This window comes from Linepithema humile, chromosome 1 (assembly GCF_040581485.1).
Source record: "Linepithema humile isolate Giens D197 chromosome 1, Lhum_UNIL_v1.0, whole genome shotgun sequence".
Lineage (NCBI taxonomy): Eukaryota > Metazoa > Arthropoda > Insecta > Hymenoptera > Formicidae > Linepithema > Linepithema humile.
In genome coordinates this window covers 36602576-36622838 of record NC_090128.1, presented here as the reverse complement: position 1 = coordinate 36622838, position 20263 = coordinate 36602576, and the positions used below count along the sequence as shown (strand labels likewise).

Genomic DNA, 20263 nt, shown 5'->3' with positions numbered 1-20263 from the left:
GAAGCCTTGTACCACTTCGCTTCAGCGAGACGATAGAGCTTATATCGGGATCTGGGACAAACGTTATGACGGTTCAGAAACGGTAAGAACCGATGTTCTTTTTGTTATCTGATCAGTTATGAAAATTGGATATTAATAGTCATGCGAAGATCGTCTGCATTTACTGCAAAAATAATCCAAGACTCGCGATAGTTATATCTGCATTAGACTCGTTCTGTGCTTCCAGTGATTTCCTATACCTTATGCATAATACATTTGAGAGAGAAAAAGAGAGAGAATATTTCGCAATGGCGATTTTATGTGGTATTCGACAAAAAGATGCTAAAAGTCGCGAGAAAAATGCTCTCACAAAAATGCCAGAACTCTAATCTATGCGGTGACGTGTTAGACGAAAAGACGGAAAAGCAGATGGACGAGCAGTTTAATCGACAGTTTTTAAACGTCGCAAACAATACCTGAAACGGTCGTTCACCCACGCAATCTTCCTTTCGTCGTTTCGAAACGAGAATGTACGGAAGCGTGTCATTGTGAAAGAGCGCTCCTATTTGTGCAATAATGATGCACACGCACGGCATCAACGGTGTTTTAATAAGATATTGTCGGAAAAGTGCAATTTTCGTTTCGTTATAACACTGATGCGAACAATCGTTAGCAATTGAGAAGAAAACAACGAGCGAGCAATTCACGAATGGAACGACAACGATCCATTATTTGTACGATCCGCTTTCGCAAGAATTGATACGCCGTAAACAAATTTGTGGAACTGCCTCTCCTCGCGACAATTGGTTAATTGGTGCAATTATAGGATGGAGAACAAATAGGACGCCGAGAGACGCCGACGCCGAGACGCCAATGAGGCGCGACTGTGTACATTATCATTAGCTCTTCGACCCTTAAAAAGGGATAACATATAAAAACAAAACCATTACGCACATTCAATCAATATTTTCCTATCAAAAAAAAACTCAGAACTAAAACATTTGTTCGAAAAAAGATGATCTTTTTACAAGTAATTAAAATGATCGTAGGAATATTTTTCCAAAGTTTTGATTTCTCCAAATAAAAAAATATTATTTTTATGCCTTCAAATATTTTTTTAAATAAGTGCACCTTTCATTAATAAATGAATAGTCATCAGCCTCGGCTTAATATAATTCAAGAAAAAAGATGACAATTATTTTTTTTATAAAATAATATTTTTATATTCAAGATAATTTGAAATGTGTAAGTTTGATTCACGCAAATAAAAAATTGCGTTTAATTCTGCGGTTAAAAATGTTACAAAACGTCTCCTTTGTGTAAAACGATCCGGAAATAATATCGGCAAGAATCTTTTTCATTCTATACGATCTCCTTAATATCGCTCGGATTGTAATAATTGAGACAATAATTCACTCACCCGTCGTTTTCTCTCCTGCAAGAAATCCATTCTGCGTATCCACACCTCCTCCGTAGAATCGTAATCAAGAGTGCTGGTACTGCTCGCTTGGCTCTTCATCTCGATCAAGCTGCTGTCGAAGAAGCGCTTGTCGAGATGCGGGCTGGGCAACGGGCTGGTCCTCGAAAAGGTCATGCTGGTAGAATATGACGGCGGGTCCGTAGCGGGAAAAGTCATGCCGGGACCGGTGGTGTGTCTCCTCCGTAATGGCGGTTTCGTCGTCGAAGTCGGCGACGTCACCGTTGACGTTGTGAACCTACCGGTCGTCGTCACCGAAGTCGCCGAGCTTGTTGTCGATGTTGTCGTTGTCATCGTCGTCGCTGTCGTCGTCGTGGTTAACGACGGCGATGGTGGCTTTGCGTCCGAAACGCTGGATGTTGGCAAGGACTTCTCGTCAATCTTTTCTGAACTGGAATTCTCCGAGGACGATGGACTCGATGCCTTCGACGTTTTTGACGAACCACTGTCGGCTTTCTCAATTTGCGTCCTAGACACATCTTTCTTACTGTCCACGCTTGGACTGTCGTTGTTCTTCCCTGCAAAATGACAGCACTGGTGACTGAAATTTCCGAACGCAACGTGTAACGTGACGAAGCTTTCGTTATCCGATTCGCGCTGTGTGGGAAGTCCCAAGGTCAAGAAGCGTCACAAAGGCGCATCTGTGACCTGGTTGAAAAATTTTTGCAGTGCATTCACAATTGTATAAACGCGAATAAAAACTATCCTTTGCAAACATGCTTGCGAAATAAAAATTTATCGTCGTTAAATTATTTACAAAAAATCAATATGTTCGATACAATTATAATCTTCTTACGCGAAGAAGTGAACTCCGTCGCGATATTTTGATGTTTAATATATCTGATTATGTCCTTGCAAATGGTCAAGGATTGTTCCAGAGAACGGAAGGAGAGAGAAAAAGACACTGTTATATATATACTTAAACGATCGTTACTTAGGTAGAGTGACTTTTCGCGCCGCACGTTGCCAAACGCGAGCACGTCGGCTAATCTTAGCTCTCATTGGACGAGCTTCTCGTAATAGCTTATATTTCGCAATGGTACGGTTTTCTCATAATTGTCCGTGGAATTCAGTCCACAGACAATGCTACTTTTCAAAGATCAAACTGAAAAGAAGTTCAGATTTGGCAACGTAATGCAAAAATTATTTTTCTCTATTCCAAGTTGTTTTTCGAAAAAGATTGAAACAATCAAAAAATAAACCAATTTAACAAGCAACAACATATTAATCAACCAACTACTGTTGTAAGCCAATTAATTTCAGAAATAAATTTGCTGAAAACAACCTGCCGCGTTAAATTTTTCAGAATATCATCAACAGTTTTTATCATCTATTTTGACAAATTCTATTCTAAAAAATTTAACGTACAAAGTTCTCAGCAAACTATTGCGTTGTGCAATAACTAATTTCGGGGTTTTCCAATAAATCTGTCTACTTTTTTAGTCAGACAAAGCGCAGTTTGATTAACATGTAAATTAAATATTCGTTTGTCGAAATTGTAATCAAGTTTTGCTCATATTACGATTTTTTAAGCGTGCTATGTGTAAAAAACAATATCATCTATATAAGAAAATCCACTTATTACAAAACTTAATAAAATCTGAAAGTTAATCTAACTCTACACTCTCGGTGTCATTAATTTTATACGAAAAACTTTTCGTACGTTGAGAGAAAAAAGTGCGTGATATTTGAAACTATAATTACACAGTAAAATAATTATAGGAACTACTACCAGAAAGTTAGTAATAATAATCTCATACGCATAGTGCTGCCAACCATATAACCAACATAAAAATGTTAAATTTTAATGATTTTAAATATAAATAAAGTAAAATAGTACGTTTTACAATACAAAAATCTCGTTTTGGAATATAATAACCATACGATATAATTATATAAATTAATATTATAATTATGACCACAGCAGTGTTAAATTAGCTATAATTTGCATAATTAAATACTTATTAAAATATGATTAACGCTGAAATGGAGACAATGGTTACCGCAATCATTTTTTCCCTCGGTGTACTTTAATTTTCGTTCAACTTAATTACCGAAAAGCACCTCGATCCGTTATAAAATAAATTCTCTCCGAAATAAAAATAAAAAACTGGGTCTTCTCTCACCTTCTTCGGTCTCGTACTCGTCCTCCTCACGACACTCGGACAATCTCCTGCCCCAGGGGTAAGGGCTATGTGTCTGGTTCCTCGACGGCAGTCGGTTGACGTGCGACAGAAAGTAATGATGAAAGAAACTGTCCACGCCGTCCGAGTCTTCGCCGGAGGACTGCAGCATATCCTTGAGCGCCGCCAAGGAGGTGATGGTGTTGTAATTGATCGCCGAGACCAAATCATCCTCGATGTCGCTGTCGTCTGTGGTGTCCTCGTTCTTCGACATGCTCTCCTTCGATGTTTCCTCCGTCTTCGTTTCCGCTAGCGTCGTTTCGGCCTCCGTCGTCGTTTCCGGCTTGGACGGCTCCGTCTTGTCTTCTGAACTAGACTCAGACTCATCGTCGCTCGTACTGGTGGACATGGCGTCGCTGGACGATTCCTGCTCCTTCTTCTCGTCGCTCGTCTTCCTCGTCATTGTTTCTTTGCGTTCCTCCTCGTCGGCGGATTCCTTGCTTTTCTCGTCCTCCTCGTCGGCCTCCTCCTCGTCGTCGTCGCCCGACAGCGTTTTCTTTAGCGTCTTCATCTCGTTCTTTAGATTCATGTTCTCCAAGAACTCGCGCTTGTCCTCCGCCTTCATTTTGCGGTCGACATCCGCCTGCCCCGTCATCGAGTCATCATCCTGTTTCTTGTTATCCCCGTTCACGTCGCATTCGTCCGACTCGTTTTGCTTATCATTACCGGTGCTCTCCATCGGGGCGGCTGAAAGAAAAGGCGAGTTATCGCCTTTGATCCCAAGGTCGGTCACTTCGACTTTGCTTGCACTTCGCTTTCTATACCCCGAGTTCTCCCAACATACGCTACAATATTTACTTTTCAATGCACGCAGAATGGTTCGCTATTCGTACAATAAAATGATAATTCTACATAACGATACGTATAAGACGAAAATATACAACAGAATTTTTTACACGTACTTTTCGCTTTAAAAAAAAATTACTGTCGATTAATAAATTTTTTCTTTAATAGCAAAGTTTCGTTCTTGAGAAAACGAGATTTGGAGAATTGTAAAATTTACAATATTTTTTCTTCTTTTATTAGCTTGTTCTTTAACAAGCTTTTCATATTCGGCAATACAATCTTCATATTTTAAATTATTTTAAATTGCTTGAATGACATATTCGTTTTTTATTTATTAATGTGTGTTGATTGCTTTTATCAAGAATTAATGATATCTTTATGCTCTTAGATCTTCAACAATCTCATGCGTCATCCAGCTCTCGTCTCGATAAAAGCTATTAATATATAAATAAAAACGAACAACATATCATTTAAGCAATCTAAGCTAATTTTACCAAAAAAATTATGTGTAAAATGTAAAAATTGTGTTGCCAAATATCAAGAGCTAGAAAACAAGCTTTAAAAAAAGGAAGGATATTATAAATTTTCCGATTCTCCAAATCGTTTTTCTCAAGGACAAAGTTTCGCATTAAAAAAAAAGGAGAAAAAAATGTTCTTTGCTCTAAATTTTCAACTTACTTTCTCGTGTAGAATTACATTCATCCTAATGTGCCATTAACAACGAATCATCCTGTGTAGCGTGTAAGAGCGGAACGCGCGTGTCGCTATAATTAAGGTGTGCGACGTGACGCGATTCGACGATCACGAAATAGAGCGGCGCATACTTACCACCTACTGCAATGCGCCAGCGATGTTGCGCCTATCCCTATAACACATAACACAGAACGTACATTACCTGTAGCTCTCTATACGCCGCGAGTGTCGTGAGCATGCAGTATGCGCGGAAAGAAACGGACATAATTAATCCGACTGACACGCGTGCGAGGGTGTCATCTCGTGAAACATGATTTGATTCACGGGAGGAATCGTGTGTGACTCACGAGATCGCACGTATTGCACGCAAGAGTGAGAAATAACGAGAGGTGATATAGCAACGGAACTTTAGCGGATCTTTGGCCGGACGCCAAAACATGGCTCCGTACGCTTGTTTACCGCGTACTGCCGCGTGACGTAAAACGCTATTCGGCTCGTGAATTGATCTGAGCTACCCGGCAATCGTGGACACGTGATGACGATTCGCGCTAACCAAGCACGAGCGATCAAAGTCGAAAAAAAGCTTTATCACTGATTTCTTTTCAAATAATGTTATACTATCGAGAGAGGAGAAGAGAAGAGAAGAGAAAGAGAGAGAGAGAATTAAATCTCTCTGTTTTTATTGTTAGATTGCAATTTCATGCTGTATAATACTTTATTTTCGTGTCTCTCTTTAAGCTTTGTATACGCACTATGAAAAAAACGCTATAAATCAATGCAATGGAACATTTTGCATTTAGAATCATTAAAATGCTCCACTGCTGAAGCATTAAATGTAACGTACCGGAAAGAAAAATTGCGTCTGTCGTGTTTTTTAAAACACGAAGCTGTATTTTAAGAATCATTGCTATACACCATCGCCACAATTAGACATAAAATGTTAATAAGAAAAATAGTACAAACAGTATTGTCATGCGTACCGTATTTTGTATGGAAAGTGTACAATTGTAAAATTATATTTGACACATTGTATATTATTTGTGGATATTATATCGGCGTTTTATCTCGAAAATATCGCGAGAAAATTCATCGCCATCATCTTATCGTATATGTCACGCAACAAACTGCCAATTTCACAAATACAATGTGCAAAAAGAACAACCGCTACTCGGATTATCACAATTATTATCGTGACGTATGTCCCGTTACATCTGTCGAACATGGCAAAATTCTCTCTCTCTCTCTCTCTCTCTCTCTCTCTCTCTCTCTCTCTCTCTCTCTCTCTCTCGCCCCCCCCCTCCCCCCAGTTCAATGCATTCTTTGCAAATTTTTCCAACCTTCTCTTTCTTCTTTTCTTCTTCTTTTTTTCTATTCTTGTTTTTCTCACTCAGGAGTGCGTAATTTTGGCATGCTTAGTAACTTTGACGCTATATAAAATACTCCCCGATCCTCGATTATTAAAATTATCTTAATTCTAATCGACTGATTCTCCAATAAATTTCAAGTCGAGTTTTGCGTAATGAAAATGGCAAAGCACCGATAATTTTCTAGATAAAAGCAATTAGAAAAGCAGCTTTCGTAAACTTCAAACGAGAATAAATAAACAACTTAATTCTTCAGTTAATTTCAACAAAACTTTAATCGACTAGATTAATAGAACAGATAAACTCTATCGACATTTTTCGTTGAAAAAAATCAATTTCAAATTTATAATAAAAATCTATTATTAAGAAGCTATTCACTGATTTTTTGATTAATTACGATCGTTCTACGTGTCGCAATTATTCAATCTTCATTAAATCATGAGTTGCAGCGCGCGATAAACGAGATAAACAGCTTTATAAATATATATTCCGCGTTATCACTATAAATAATAAAATATATTTATCAAAATTATTCTCGTATGAGATTCAATCAACAGGTGATTTCGAATATAACATCGGCAAATGTTCTGGGACTTTTGCAAACGTTTATACGCGACAACGTATCTGAGGAGTTGACGAAGCGTTCACACGTAACTCACGGAAGTGCATGTCTTTTACGGGACACGCGGTGTATTAATACTCGTCGGCATTGAAAACAAACAGCTGATTCAAGGCTGGCGCCCACGTCGTTGTCGTACACGTTTGAACCCTTAAGTGCACCTCGCTAAACAATGGCAATGTACTATTGTATCGTTTATATCGCTTATATAGCTCTCGTTATGTCGACAAAATGTACAAATTCACTTATTAGCAAAATACTTATTGATTTTTCTTATTATGTAGATCTGCGTTTACCCTGTATATAAATAAATAAATAAAAATAAAATTTACACTTTACTTATAAACAATTAAAAGTCATTTTATCTCATCTCATTAGTCTTATCAATACATAACACTAATGTACGTAACATGTATCGATATTTTGCTAAATTTTCATAAATATTAATAGAAAATGTTAATGTCCTTCCTTCGATTCGGCACAAGAACTTTTTCTCTAAAATCAAAATTATCTCATTCGTTAAAAAATAATTTTTATCGTGGTGAGTTCGCAGAGAAGAAACGTATACGCATCTTATCTTAGCTTCTATCGCGACAAACAAACGACGAAGCGAAAAAAGAAAATGGGAAATAAAAAGTTGTAATAACATACACAAGTACCTGCACATAGCAAATATATGAATTATATAAACTATATAAACATTATATAAACAAAGTGATAATTCAATTTATCAAAATTTTTAATTTAGTACACTTTTATAATTATTGGCATATATGAGAATGTTTTTCGAAGGTATTTTAAATGATGGAAATATTGGAAATTTAACTGATATACAAATCCATTCTTTTGTCCCGTAGTTTATTACACGATGCCAATGGATCTTACGATTTCAACCTTACAAAAATGAAATGAGCATAACGTAATCGCCAATTTACTGCAACAAAGCGTCTATAATAAAAAATTATAAAAAAGATTTGGTGCGATTCCAATAACTTTCGTAATACAATTTAACATTTTAAATAATTTGAATAATTTTTTATATGTAAAAAGTTTTAAATAATAATAATTACAAGTTTTTAAATAATGTAAATATCATCAAGTATTTGATTAAAAAATGACATTTTATTTTGTATAAGTATTTATCAATTAAATTACCAATATTTTCAACATTTAAAATACGAAAAAACACTCATATATGCCAATAATTATTAAAGTGTACTAAATTAAATCTAAAATAGAAAAATTGAATTTATCACTTACTTTGTAGTATATTAATTTACGTTATAATAAAGTGGAGCTATTTTTGAAAAATAATTGAAAATTGAACCGCTTAATGGCGTTGATAATTGTGTTACTAAACAAAATTCAGTTCATGTTTATTTTTCACAGTCATTTGCTTATAAACTTCTGTTTTATAAAACAGAAAATACTTATTGTTCCATTATGTCAAATAACGGTTCAAGAAAATAAATTTGATACAATAATATAAAATGATATTTTAAATATATATTTTAAAAGCCCTCGAGACTTGAAAAATTGAGAAATCGTACTGTCAAAGAAAAAGAAGAAAATTAAAATGTTGATGAAAATTAATGAAATATAATTATAATTATAAAGTGTAAGTGGACGTTTGTTTTTAATTTATCACCAAAGTTTTATTCAAGTCCCTCCCCAAGAATTTAGTCTACATTTTATCGCGTGCGAGCATCTCTCTCGGCTCGGTGCACGCTATTATGTGGCCGTTTTGCGAATCGCGTGGTCATCCAAGTGGCGACAAAGCCGATTCATCTTGGCATCGAGCGCGTGACGAGATCACTGGTAAGCACGTGCTTGGTATCAATTATCGGCCCAAGTGAGTAAAGCGACCGCGAGCAAAAGAATCCTATGCGCAAATCGAACGAGATTGCTGACTTTCGCGATTGTAAATTTTGCGGGGAAAAAGCCAAAAGAGTGATTAAACTTGCGAAAATCATCCATGTTCTACAGAAGTGAGTGTTTTTGTAAAAATATTTAAAACAACTTTAAATAAATATCCTAAAATGTATTTTTATTTATTCATGTAATGGCCTCAAATTGTCGATTAATGTTACGCGCAATGTTTGAATGTTTTCTCATTAAATATTAGTATTACATTAATATCTTCTTTTTTTTCCGCGTTTATTTAACTGAGAAAAAAAATTGTGATATCATCGTTATTTATAGCTAATCCATTTGTACAAGCTGCTGCATATTTTAATAATATTTTTATTTTTTTCACAAATAAATTCACGAATTGGAGAAAGCAAACAAAATTTGAGCGACAAAGAACGCATAAATTTGAAACTTGCGTAGTAAGGTTTCTGTTAATCTTTGCATTATTTTTAGAATGCTATACTCATCAAAATAAGAAAGCGAAAGATTTGAGTGTCGAGTCACTTAAATTCATGTCTTGCGTGGAAACCCTTTTGCTAATCTCTGCAGTATTTCTATTTTTAACATATAGTAGATCATCAAATTGTAAAAACAAGAAGTTTCAGAATCGTTAAAATTCATTAAATTCGAAAAATAAGATTCGCACATGAAATTATTTTCTAGTTTTGTACACATTTTTTTTCGCTAATCTTTATACAAAATTTACTTTTTAAACGAAACAGAGTTTCTTTTCTCTCTAAACAATTACTATTGTTATTTCAGTTTAAAATTAAATTATAAATGTAGTTTTATATATAAATATGCTAATAAATTAAAAAAAAAAAAAGACCAATTCTCAAGTTCTATATAATTAATTCTATTATTGATAAATATTCATTTAAAATTTTTTATTTCAAGTCATGTTAAATATATATTTTTAAAATAAAAATATTTCTTTAGTTATTTAAAATAATTTTTATTTAAAAAACACTTCTGTACAAAGTAACTGATTTTAAAAAATTTATTAAAAAATGCCGTTTGCAGAATTGTTCTCACAGGAGATGCCGCGAAGTATAAAACCGCTTTTTAAACGAAACCTAACTCATGTTATGTTTATTCTGTTTAAAAATAAAAAATTACAACAAACTATATCTAAAATTACTGCAAATGGTGTTTTTACATTATTTACAATTTAAAAACGAAAATTTCGAAATTACACCAAAAAATTAAATGTATTTTGAATTTATTTAATAAAAAAAAAAAAAAAAAATGCATAAAAATTATCGATGATAACTAGTCTTCATACGTGACATGGCCTCTGAGCACCGAATTTTCTTTTGCTATTTCTTTACAACAAAGGCCCATTCATAGAAACCCATATTTTCATGCTTTTGATACCAGTTATCGAATAAGTTAGGTCTCGTTTAAAAAGCAATCTTACACTTTGCGGCATTTCCTGTCAGTTTAATAAAAACTCGAGATAGATCTTGAAATATGGCACGGGTATTATTAATGTGACTAGAGCTTACACTAACTGTTTGCGACAGCTTCACCGAGAGTTTCGTATGAATCGCTATACAAGTGCATGATCTCATCTTTGGCACCTTTTTTAGCGAAAATTTTTTTTAGAGCAAATGAAAAAAAAAAATTTTTTTTCCAGTTAAACGCATAAGAATAATTATAAAAAATTCTTTATTATTAAGAGTTTCCAAAAATGTTCCTCATCGATCAAAAACGAGAAAATTTCCCTAGATATCACGAACAAAAATAATCGCTAAATACCATGAGTATCTCCGAAGGAATCAACCGCTAAATTAACATGCGAATTGAAACGGTATGTAAAACGCGAATAAGTCATAATTACGACGCTAAGAGACATGAATTTTCTGTCAGCCAAAAATTTCCACGGATGAAGTGTTATCGGGAACACAAGGATGACGACGACGAGTCGGCAAATCTCTGTCGCCACGTTGTCTGCCGCGTGGTTGAAACGGAGCCTCGACGGTTTTCCACAGAAAACGATCTTGTTATTCGACGACGAGTCGAGCCAAGTTGCGTAAATATATACCGCTTTTGGGGGAGAAAAACAAATAATATCTATATTTATTGTCACAGATGTTAACATTTGTTATATAGAAACGGAAACGTGACGAATTCATGTGAGGAAATAAGCCAATGTGAAGTAAATCTTTTGTCACGCAGAATATTCTAAAATCCGCGGATATTTTGTCAACAATAAATTTTCCAAGTAATTTTAAGTTAATGTTTTCTCAGAAAAAATCTCAAAGCACTGAGCGATTAAAAAAAAGTTAGGTGATTGACGGCGAATAATCGGAAGCGACGATGATATCACTTATGTGCAAACGGCATTTTGCGCTTGTTATCGCGTAACTTGCATTATTAGTGCTGCTACTGTTATTGTGTATAATCGCGGACGCGATTATGTCCCATTAAAGATCGAGCGACACTTGCATTTTCACCACGTGTTTTTAATAAAACCGACCATTAAACAGCAATCGCGTAATTCGTCATCATCGTATTATCTTACGACCATCTTCAGCAAATACGTTCAATTTGTGCGTTAATTGTTCATATAAATGCATTAATCTTGGCTTTTTACAGCGACTCCCGGAAATTGATCTGAATTGGCGTAAAGAAGCAATGTAAGCTTCTTTGAAGCGTGGAAAATTCTCTGAAAAAAAAAAAAAAAAAAAAATCGCTGCTAACTTGTATGAATTTAAGCGCGACAGCTCTTTGAATATTCCACTCGTTTATGTGCAAATAAGCAGCGATCAAGAGAAGAATGCGCTCGGAAAGTAAACGGTTCATGATTTTAAAATTGTGCAGGTCTCGAGATGCGTTACAGTACAGTTATGATGAATGTTAATTTATACTAATTCTAAAAATAAAGTTTATATATTTGTTTGCCCGTTCGAAACGTGAATTGGAACTGGATCTGTCTAAACGAATCTGTCTGAAATCTTTAATGACAGTTGAAAGGTACGGTATACGGAATAATATTTTTAAAACAATAAATAATATTATTTTCGTTAGTTTGTTGAAACGGTATCGATACAAAATGAGGTGAAGTAAACTCACACGCGACATTTTATTTAACGTTAAATATCTAATCGTTTTTCTCTAAAGTATATTATTAAGTATTAAAATCGAGAGATAAATACGGCTCTTTTACACGATCCAATCTTAAGTTGAAAATATATCATATTTATCATATCACAAATCTCTTTCCGTTCTTTTAAAGTCAATCGAGTCTCCAGAGATAATGCTTGATAATATATTTCAAAAAGATACAAATAAATGTCGAACGTCTTTTGTAAATAGTTATTTAAATATATAGCAAACAGAATGGTGAATGGTCACAAAGGTGAATAATTACTTATCCACTTTTGGAATAATACGAGTTAAAATATTTACGCGAACAATAGAGCGCATAAATTCCACGAAAAATAATGTTTCGTCGAGAGCGGATCAACGGTTGAGCGTATCTTTGCTGGAAGATAAAAATAAAAGCATTACAAAGGCTTAAAGTGCGTCTATATGTACAATGCCCATCCCGGCCACGTGTTACGATAATTAAACGGGCTAATCGATAATGCGGCGAATTGTTGACAGCATTTGATGCCGCGATAACGTTAATAGGCGGAACAGAGACGAGAATATGAAGCAAAGTGCAAACGATACGAGAATGTTGTGTGTCAGTAATAAAGGTGCAAGGTCTCACCTTAATTTCAGAGCGTAATCGCGATATCCACGAATTTCCTCCGCGACAATCAGCGTCGTCAATTTCACGAACAATTCCCCGATCTCGCCGCTTTGTACCGCTTTCGACCGGCGACCTGCCTCCGGTCGCTCCGATTATACGTCGAACGGTGAGGATACGTGGAACGTGATGCAGAAAGTTTGCGCACTGGTTGTTATCTTAATGCGAATCACACCGTGAATTACGTGCCGATCGCTACGGGGCAACCTCCGGGTAACCGATCGATTCTCTCGCACTCGCGCTCGTTTCGCACGCACGCAGCAGGCGTGCGAACGAGAAGGAGGTTAGGTCTCGCGCAAAAATACGGAAAATAGCGAGCCATTAAAAGGGAAGTAATACGACGTCTCGATTTCAGCGCGGTATCGCGAACAGCTGCCGCGCGCCTCCTCGACTCGTACGCGCGAACAGCATGAAAGCGACCGCTGAACGAAGGCGCGTCCCACCCGCGTGGCTCGTCACCGTGGCTTCTCCGACGTTTCGCCGCCGCCACCGTCCTCAGATACTGATATCGACCGGCCGGTCGTCACGCGAATCCACTATAAAGACTGACGGAATCGGGACTCGAATCGAGCACTATTGTCGCGCGGTTGTAGCTTTCGAAACAGCATAGCCGACTAACCTCGAAGGATGTTCTCTTCTTCTCTCGACGGCGTCACAGGTCGTCGCAGCTTCCTCTCCTCGATTAGCCTCGTCGAAGTCGACGATTTTCACTCACACACTCGCGGGGCACTCTCATACACGGGGACACTCGGACGACGGATTAACGAAATACACTTTCGAGGGGCTAATGGTGCCGTGCGCGCTTGTAGGCCGTGACGCGACCGGCAACGTAAAGCACACACATCCTTCTCGAAGCACCGGCGAACGCCGACTGTGCCGTACCGTACCGCGCGCTCTCGCCAGCATTTAAGACGAGTCCGCGAGCGACCAGCTGACCGTCGCGATCCGACCGAGCTGTTGGCTACTGTGGTGCTGCACCGTTGCCCGTGTCTCGTAAGCACCGGCGGCGGCGGCAGCGAGTACGTGTCCGCGTCCGTGCCACGGTCTCGGCACGATTACGACACACCCGACGCGAGCGGCGCGCTGCATCCGGAAAAATGAGACTGACGGGTTTGCGACAGGACGGACTAACCGAGCGCGCGTGGAAATACACCGGCCGCCGTGAAGCCCTGCCCCGCGGAGAGGATTGAACGGGAAAAGGGGTAAACCGAAAAGAAGAGAAGACGACAACGAGTTGACCTCCACCTCCACCGTCACTCTACCGCTTGATGTCGCTATTCTATTGGTGCGTAAAATTGCGAACGCCATCTACAAAATATTCCATCAATGACGGAGAGCTCTAAGTCAATTTGTGTGACCATCAAAGGGACCCCGCGGCTCAGAGGTAATTCAAGTGTGACGATATTACCGATTATTTCAACCGTCTCGTCAAAATTGAAAATATAAAAATATTTGGATAATTGACTTGTAATGTGGCATTGATTTTGTTCGATTTATTATTTTCTGCATCTTTTTAAGATATGTACACGCGTTTACAGTGTGATAATATTATATATTTTTGCAAAATTATTTTTACAGTTGTAGATGATCACACACGGATGGTAACTAGTCGAGTTTTTTACCGTTTCTCAACTGCTGTGTAACTCAACAATTTCTGATTATTACATCAGATAAATCAGAGCAGTGCGATCTCGCGACACGCGGAGCAGACACGTGTACATAATAAAGTATAAAATGTGATAGAACGACGGTTGGCGATTTAGTAGCATATGCAAGCATATGTACGAATGTGGATACATGCGAAAGTAAGTATGCTATTGTAAGTTTTTACTTTTTTTTATAAAATTTAATTCACTATCCTTTATTATGAAAATTAAGATCACATTTGTCGATTCTTATTTTTATTTTAAAGCTTGTAAAATCGTTTTTATAATACAGAAGCTCGCACCACGTGGCATACTTGATTGGTAATATAAAATAACCAGCGATTAGTAAAATGTGTGGAATTTGGGCACTATTTGGATTGGACAACCAACCCTTGACTTGTATTTGTGAAAATTTCGACAAGATATCACATCGTGGTCCAGAAGCCTTTAAAATAGAGTTTGATATCAAAGTCAAAGTATACACTTTATCTTTATTTTATCTTCACAATTAGAATTACTATTACATTACTTGCTGTATATTCTTTTTTTCTATTTACAGAATGGGTATCTAGGATTTCACAGATTAGCCATCGTTGATGAGCTATATGGAATGCAGCCAATGAGGATACATAAATATCCCCAACTGTTTCTCTTATGCAACGGAGAAATATATAATTGGGATAGAGTAATTAATTTTTCTTGTTCTTTATATAATTTCAACAAAAGTATTCATATTTTTTATTTCTTTATTTTAAATATAATTTTTTTTTTTTTAGAAAAAACGTTAGATTTTTTGGAGCAGTAAAATATATATTTTATTTAAATATAAAATAGGACAGCAAAAGGAGCCATAACATCTGTCATTCGTTCAAATTGTATTTAATTTACAAAATATCAAAATGTTTCCTATTGTCATTTTAACACTAAAGGTCTGATGTCAGGCGGAAACGTTTGTTTCGATATTTTGTAAATTAAACATGTTTGCAGGAATAACAGACGTTTTGCTTCCTTTTGCTCTTCTATTTTATATTTAATTTAAAATTATTGAAGCCTTTATATTTTATAATATATTTTATTGATAAAACTTCAGATTGATATAAATTGTATTGAAAAATATCAATTCTGTATGATGAAAATGGAATACTTTTGTGACTTACTATATACACTATATGTACTACATGTTATCAAAACTAATATTATAATATAAATGCGATATTGCAGCTAGGAAAACAATACAGTTTTGAATATACTACTAAATGCGATGTCGAAACAATTATCCATTTATATGCCCATGGCGGTGCTGATAGTGTTGCTCAATCTTTGGATGGTGTATTTGCATTTTGTTTAATGGATATCGAGAAAAGAAGAATCCTAATAGGCAGAGATCCGTATGGTGTAAGACCACTGTTTAGATTACGTTCAGATAATGGACAACTGGTCATTTCTTCAGAGAGCAAGGTACTAAATTTGATAGTTACGTCTATTATATCTTTTTACTTGTCATTAAAAGTTTCTGCTTATTAATATGTATATAACACAATAAAACAATTTACTATTGTGATAAAATTTAGGGCCTGATGGCAATTACAAAATGCATAAGTAACAAATGGACACTAGAGCCGTTTCCTCCAGGCCACTATGAGGAATATGAAATTTTAGATGATGGTCGAACAAAGCTTTTGAAAAATGTCAATTATTACAAACCTGGTGATAAACCTTCTTTCCAAGTGTATGTTCCTTGGGCTAGTAAGTGCACAAAATTCTATTAATCAATACACTAATTGAAATAAAGTACATGAGTATCATTATATTTTGCTTTTTACAGCTTTGAATTCTAAAGATGTTTATGATAATATTCGAAAGCTGCTTTCAGCAGCGGTGGAGAAACGATTAATGGCTGACAGACAAATAGGTTGTCTATTGTCAGGTGGATTAGATTCTAGTTTGGTTGCAGCTTTACTAGCAAAGCATGCAAAAGAGCATAATTTGCCATACAAGATACAAAGCTTTGCGATAGGTATGGGTGACAGTCCAGATATCATTGCTGCCAGACAGGTTTGATAGAAATTTTTATAATTTTTGTGCATTTTTCTCAGCAATTTTCTGTAAGCTTAAAATTCTTATGCAATAGGTTGCAGACTACATCGGGACTGATCATCATGAAATTATCTTTACACACGAAGATGTAATTGATGTACTGGATAAAGTTATTTATACTTTAGAAACCTACGATATTACTACTATTCGAGCTTCGATCGGGTAAGACAAATTTTGCATTAATAAGCATCCAATTTATGGATTTCATTCTCAAGCTATTTAATAATATTACCAATTCAAAAGTTATGAAAAAAGGAAAAATAAATATTTGCATGTATTTGCAATTTTAAATAGGATAAATTTATAGCAACAGTCGTGAGATTGCTATACACAATACTGAAAAGATTCTTTACTTACAGAATGTATCTTATTTCGAGATACATAAAACAAAACACGAAAACAACTGTGATCTTTAGCGGAGAAGGTGCGGACGAGTTGGCACAAGGTTACATTTACTTTAGAGATGCACCTAGCGCGATAGAGGCGCACAATGAATCTCTCAGATTATTGAAGGACATATATTTATATGATGGTCTAAGAGCAGATAGAACAACTAGCGCTTTCAGTTTAGAGCTCAGAGTTCCATTTTTAGATATTCAATTCACTAATTATTATTTATCGCTGGATCCTGTCAGCAAACAACCACAAGGTAGAATAATTGCAATTTAAATATTAGAAATAAAAGATATAGAAGTTATTGTGCAAAAAAAAAACATTGAAGCCAAAAAAAAAACGGATCTTTACACGTTATATTTATGTGTATAGATGGAATTGAAAAATACTTGTTAAGATCTGCATTTGGTGAAACTGGTTTATTGCCTGTCAATATACTTTGGAGGCACAAAGAAGCTTTTAGTGATGGCGTTGCTTCTATCAAGAAATCTCTTTTCCAAATAATTCAAGAAATCGTTGAAGATCGTATTCGAGATAAAGATCTAGATGAAGCTTATACTAAATATCCTCATTGCACACCAAAGACGAAAGAAGCACTCTATTACAGGTAATAAATATGTCAATACACAAAATGTTACATTGATAGAACTGGATGATCATTATTTTTTGTTTGTGTTAGAAATGTTTTTGAATCTCATTATGGAGGACAAGCGAAGAGTTTTACACCATACTTTTGGATGCCACGCTGGGTCAAAGGCGTTACCGATCCATCTGCGAGATTCATTGCACATTACGCTGCAACTGCCGATGAAAAACACAGACTAAAGATAGCTTAAGGAAGAAAAAAATAAAATGATATGCATAATACTGCGTAATATGCATATAATATGCATATAATGCTGTAATTACTCTTGTTTGGAATTTGAATATTAATATTTGATTGAGGTTGTAATTAAAATTTTACTATTATTAAATATTAATAAAGATTTTTTATTAAATATTGTCACATAAGAAATTTGTGTATTTATTGTGTATTTATTATATATTATATGACTTATATGAAATATTACAATCAAAATTTTTATTATAAATTATAACATTGGCTGCATAAAGATTCAGTTTTTTACGACTAGCACAAAAATTCAAAATTAAAAGAATAACATTTTATTTAATCAGCAGATTTGTTTTTAAAAAATTGTTTAACGTGATGCCAAAAGTTTATTAAATCTTGTGCATTCAGAGGGATTACCAACACCTTGACATTACTATAAATATCAGAGGTGTGGTGTCCTCAAAAATGCAGAAGGGTTAATAGTACCCCTGGTGGGACTCGAACCCACAATCCCCGGTTTAGGAGACCGATGCCTTATCCATTAGGCCACAGGGGCTATGATGATGCAAAGCTTTTTTATGAAAGTATATGAAAGTATTTCAATTTCTAATTATAAATTATAAATATTACTTTAAATATATTAAAATGTAGACCAAATATAGGCATAAAAAAATTAATCTAATATGTATTAAATATTATTTATCGAGATTTATCCCGAAGAAAAAAGAAAAAAATCAAACAATTAGTTCTTTTATCTTGCACTTATGGAGATAAAAAGTAACAGAAGGGAGTATTAAGATGAGAGAAATATTGCGAATTGCGAGAAGCGAGATTACAGCATAATAACCAGTATGTAATGATTACACCACTAATTATAGTGTTCTAAAATATATCGTGCTTTATTTCGCGAATTGTAAGATAGCAGGTTATAACCAATCAGGTTCACCACTATCACTATCTCACTCCTCGTAGTTTGTCATACTTCACTGTACCCTTTAGACGCTTTAGGCGTCCCAGATTTCATCTAATTTCTATCTTCATGATTGTCTTTTGAGGTTATTTTTGTTTACCTTTTGTTGTTTAAAAGTTATTAAATTGTCATGTTTCACTCTCAGTGTAATTACTAATTAATATTTCAAAAATTAAAGAATATAATTGTGAACAATTTCAAGTTTTGCTTGAAATATATATATCATGCAACATTGATAAGGTTTGGAGAAGCAATATGATCACGCGTGGTGTTGGATATCTGTCCAAATATTTGTATCGTAATATTCAGCGTTATTTAAATAATGGTAATTGTGATTATTGTACAAATAATAAATATATACGTAAAAAACAAAAGAAGCTTAATACTTGTACACTTATCACTTAGTCTAAATTATAACTTAAGATCTATTTATAAAAAATACTTAAGAGATATTTAATTTTATGTAGACCATGCAATATCATCAACGATAGAAACACAAAACGACAGTAAAAATGAGAAACACATCGTTTGGTTAGATATGGAAGTATGTAATTATTAGAAATTATCTAATGGTTTATGATAGAAGGAGAAAACGAAAGTAATATTAAGAAGAATCAAATTTTAGATGACAGGACTAGAGGTGGAGACATGTCACATTTTGGAAATTGCATGTTTAATAACTGATGAACAGCTAACACCCAAGAGCGATTGTTTAAATATCGTTGTACATCAGTCAGATGAAATTTTGAAGAATATGTCCACCTGGTGTCAAATACAACACAAAAAGGTACTTACATCTTTTTCAAATGATGATTTATTTTACAACATGTAGAAATGTTTATTTTATTACAAAAACCGATTTTAGACTGGATTAATTGATGAGTGTCGATCCAGTAGCATTACATTAGAGGAAGCACAACAAAAGGTGTTGCAATATTTGGAAAACTACGTTTTAAAAGGCACATGTCCATTAGCTGGAAACTCTGTTTATATGGATCGTATGTTCCTAAGGAAATATATGCCTTTGATTGATAATTATCTGCATTATAGAATAATTGATGTTAGCACAATCAAAGAATTGGCTAGGTATGATGGTTCATTATTTACATCATAATTTATATGTCAATGTACACCTTTTTCACCAAGTAGATTTCAAAAACAAGATATAAACTCTTCTTTGTTACAGGAGATGGCATCCAAGTGTAAAAAAAGCAGCTCCAAAGAAGAAATATTCTCACAGGGCTGCCATTGATATAAAGGACAGTCTAAACGAGCTTTATTATTTCAAAAAACATTTATTTGCAACAAGTAAAGAATAAAATAAAATAAACATGTTTTTTTCTTCTCCTTATATTAATATTGCGATTAAAAAAATCTATTGTTAATATATGTAAGAGTGTCAATTATAAGTCATATTAATTTTATAAAATAATGCAAAATATAAAATAATTTTGTATTACTAATTTTTTAAAACCCATGTATATAGGTCAGTGTGAGATGTAAAAGAATTGCATGCAGGGCGCGCGTGCGACAGTCGACGGTGGTGCCTTGTC

At 35.0% G+C, this 20263-nt stretch overlaps 3 protein-coding genes and 1 non-coding gene across 10 annotated transcripts in view; 2 read left to right on the top strand and 2 right to left on the bottom strand.

Moving 5' to 3' along the window:
• LOC105676688 (SNF4/AMP-activated protein kinase gamma subunit) overlaps positions 1 to 13641 on the bottom strand; it is a 53893-nt gene extending 40252 nt beyond the window's left edge. Inside the window, exons 1-4 of one of the 5 annotated variants that reach the window (XM_012374775.2) lie at positions 13392 to 13641; positions 5254 to 5290; positions 3583 to 4350; positions 1400 to 1974 (exon numbers count right to left, since the gene is read on the bottom strand). In XM_012374775.2, the coding sequence (XP_012230198.2) occupies positions 1400 to 1974; positions 3583 to 4318 (1311 nt within the window). In that variant the 5' untranslated portion in view covers positions 4319 to 4350; positions 5254 to 5290; positions 13392 to 13641. Of the gene's footprint in view, positions 1 to 1399; positions 1975 to 3582; positions 4351 to 5253; positions 5291 to 12733; positions 13356 to 13391 lie in introns of those variants that run through there. The other 4 variants (XM_012374758.2, XM_067356363.1, XM_012374766.2 and 1 more) reach the window with 4 other exon arrangements.
• Positions 13642 to 14017: 376 nt separating this feature from the next.
• On the top strand, positions 14018 to 17923 carry AsnS (asparagine synthetase). 2 transcript variants are annotated; one of them, XM_012374806.2, is made up of 11 exons: positions 14018 to 14156; positions 14351 to 14577; positions 14711 to 14894; positions 14978 to 15103; positions 15640 to 15876; positions 15990 to 16164; positions 16244 to 16473; positions 16550 to 16677; positions 16875 to 17164; positions 17281 to 17515; positions 17588 to 17923. In XM_012374806.2, exons 3-11 carry the CDS (start codon positions 14769 to 14771, stop codon positions 17742 to 17744), a joined length of 1704 nt encoding a protein of 567 aa, XP_012230229.1. In that variant the 5' UTR covers positions 14018 to 14156; positions 14351 to 14577; positions 14711 to 14768; the 3' UTR covers positions 17745 to 17923. The 2 variants fall into 2 exon arrangements, with proteins under 2 accessions (XP_012230229.1, XP_012230239.1); XM_012374816.2 differs by lacking the exon at positions 14711 to 14894.
• Positions 17924 to 18223: 300 nt separating this feature from the next.
• On the bottom strand, positions 18224 to 18296 carry TRNAR-CCU (transfer RNA arginine (anticodon CCU)). Its single transcript has one exon. It is a non-coding gene; the product is annotated as a tRNA-Arg (tRNA).
• A 138-nt stretch (positions 18297 to 18434) lies between these two features.
• On the top strand, positions 18435 to 20159 carry LOC105676746 (probable oligoribonuclease). 2 transcript variants are annotated; one of them, XM_067356423.1, is made up of 5 exons: positions 18435 to 18589; positions 19178 to 19254; positions 19336 to 19497; positions 19576 to 19796; positions 19897 to 20159. In XM_067356423.1, the coding sequence occupies exons 2-5, from the start codon at positions 19249 to 19251 to the stop codon at positions 20027 to 20029; spliced, it is 522 nt and encodes a 173-aa protein (XP_067212524.1). In that variant the 5' UTR covers positions 18435 to 18589; positions 19178 to 19248; the 3' UTR covers positions 20030 to 20159. The 2 variants fall into 2 exon arrangements, with proteins under 2 accessions (XP_067212524.1, XP_012230296.1); XM_012374873.2 differs by lacking the exon at positions 18435 to 18589 and adding an exon at positions 18632 to 19035.
• The last annotated feature ends 104 nt before the right edge of the window (positions 20160 to 20263 follow it).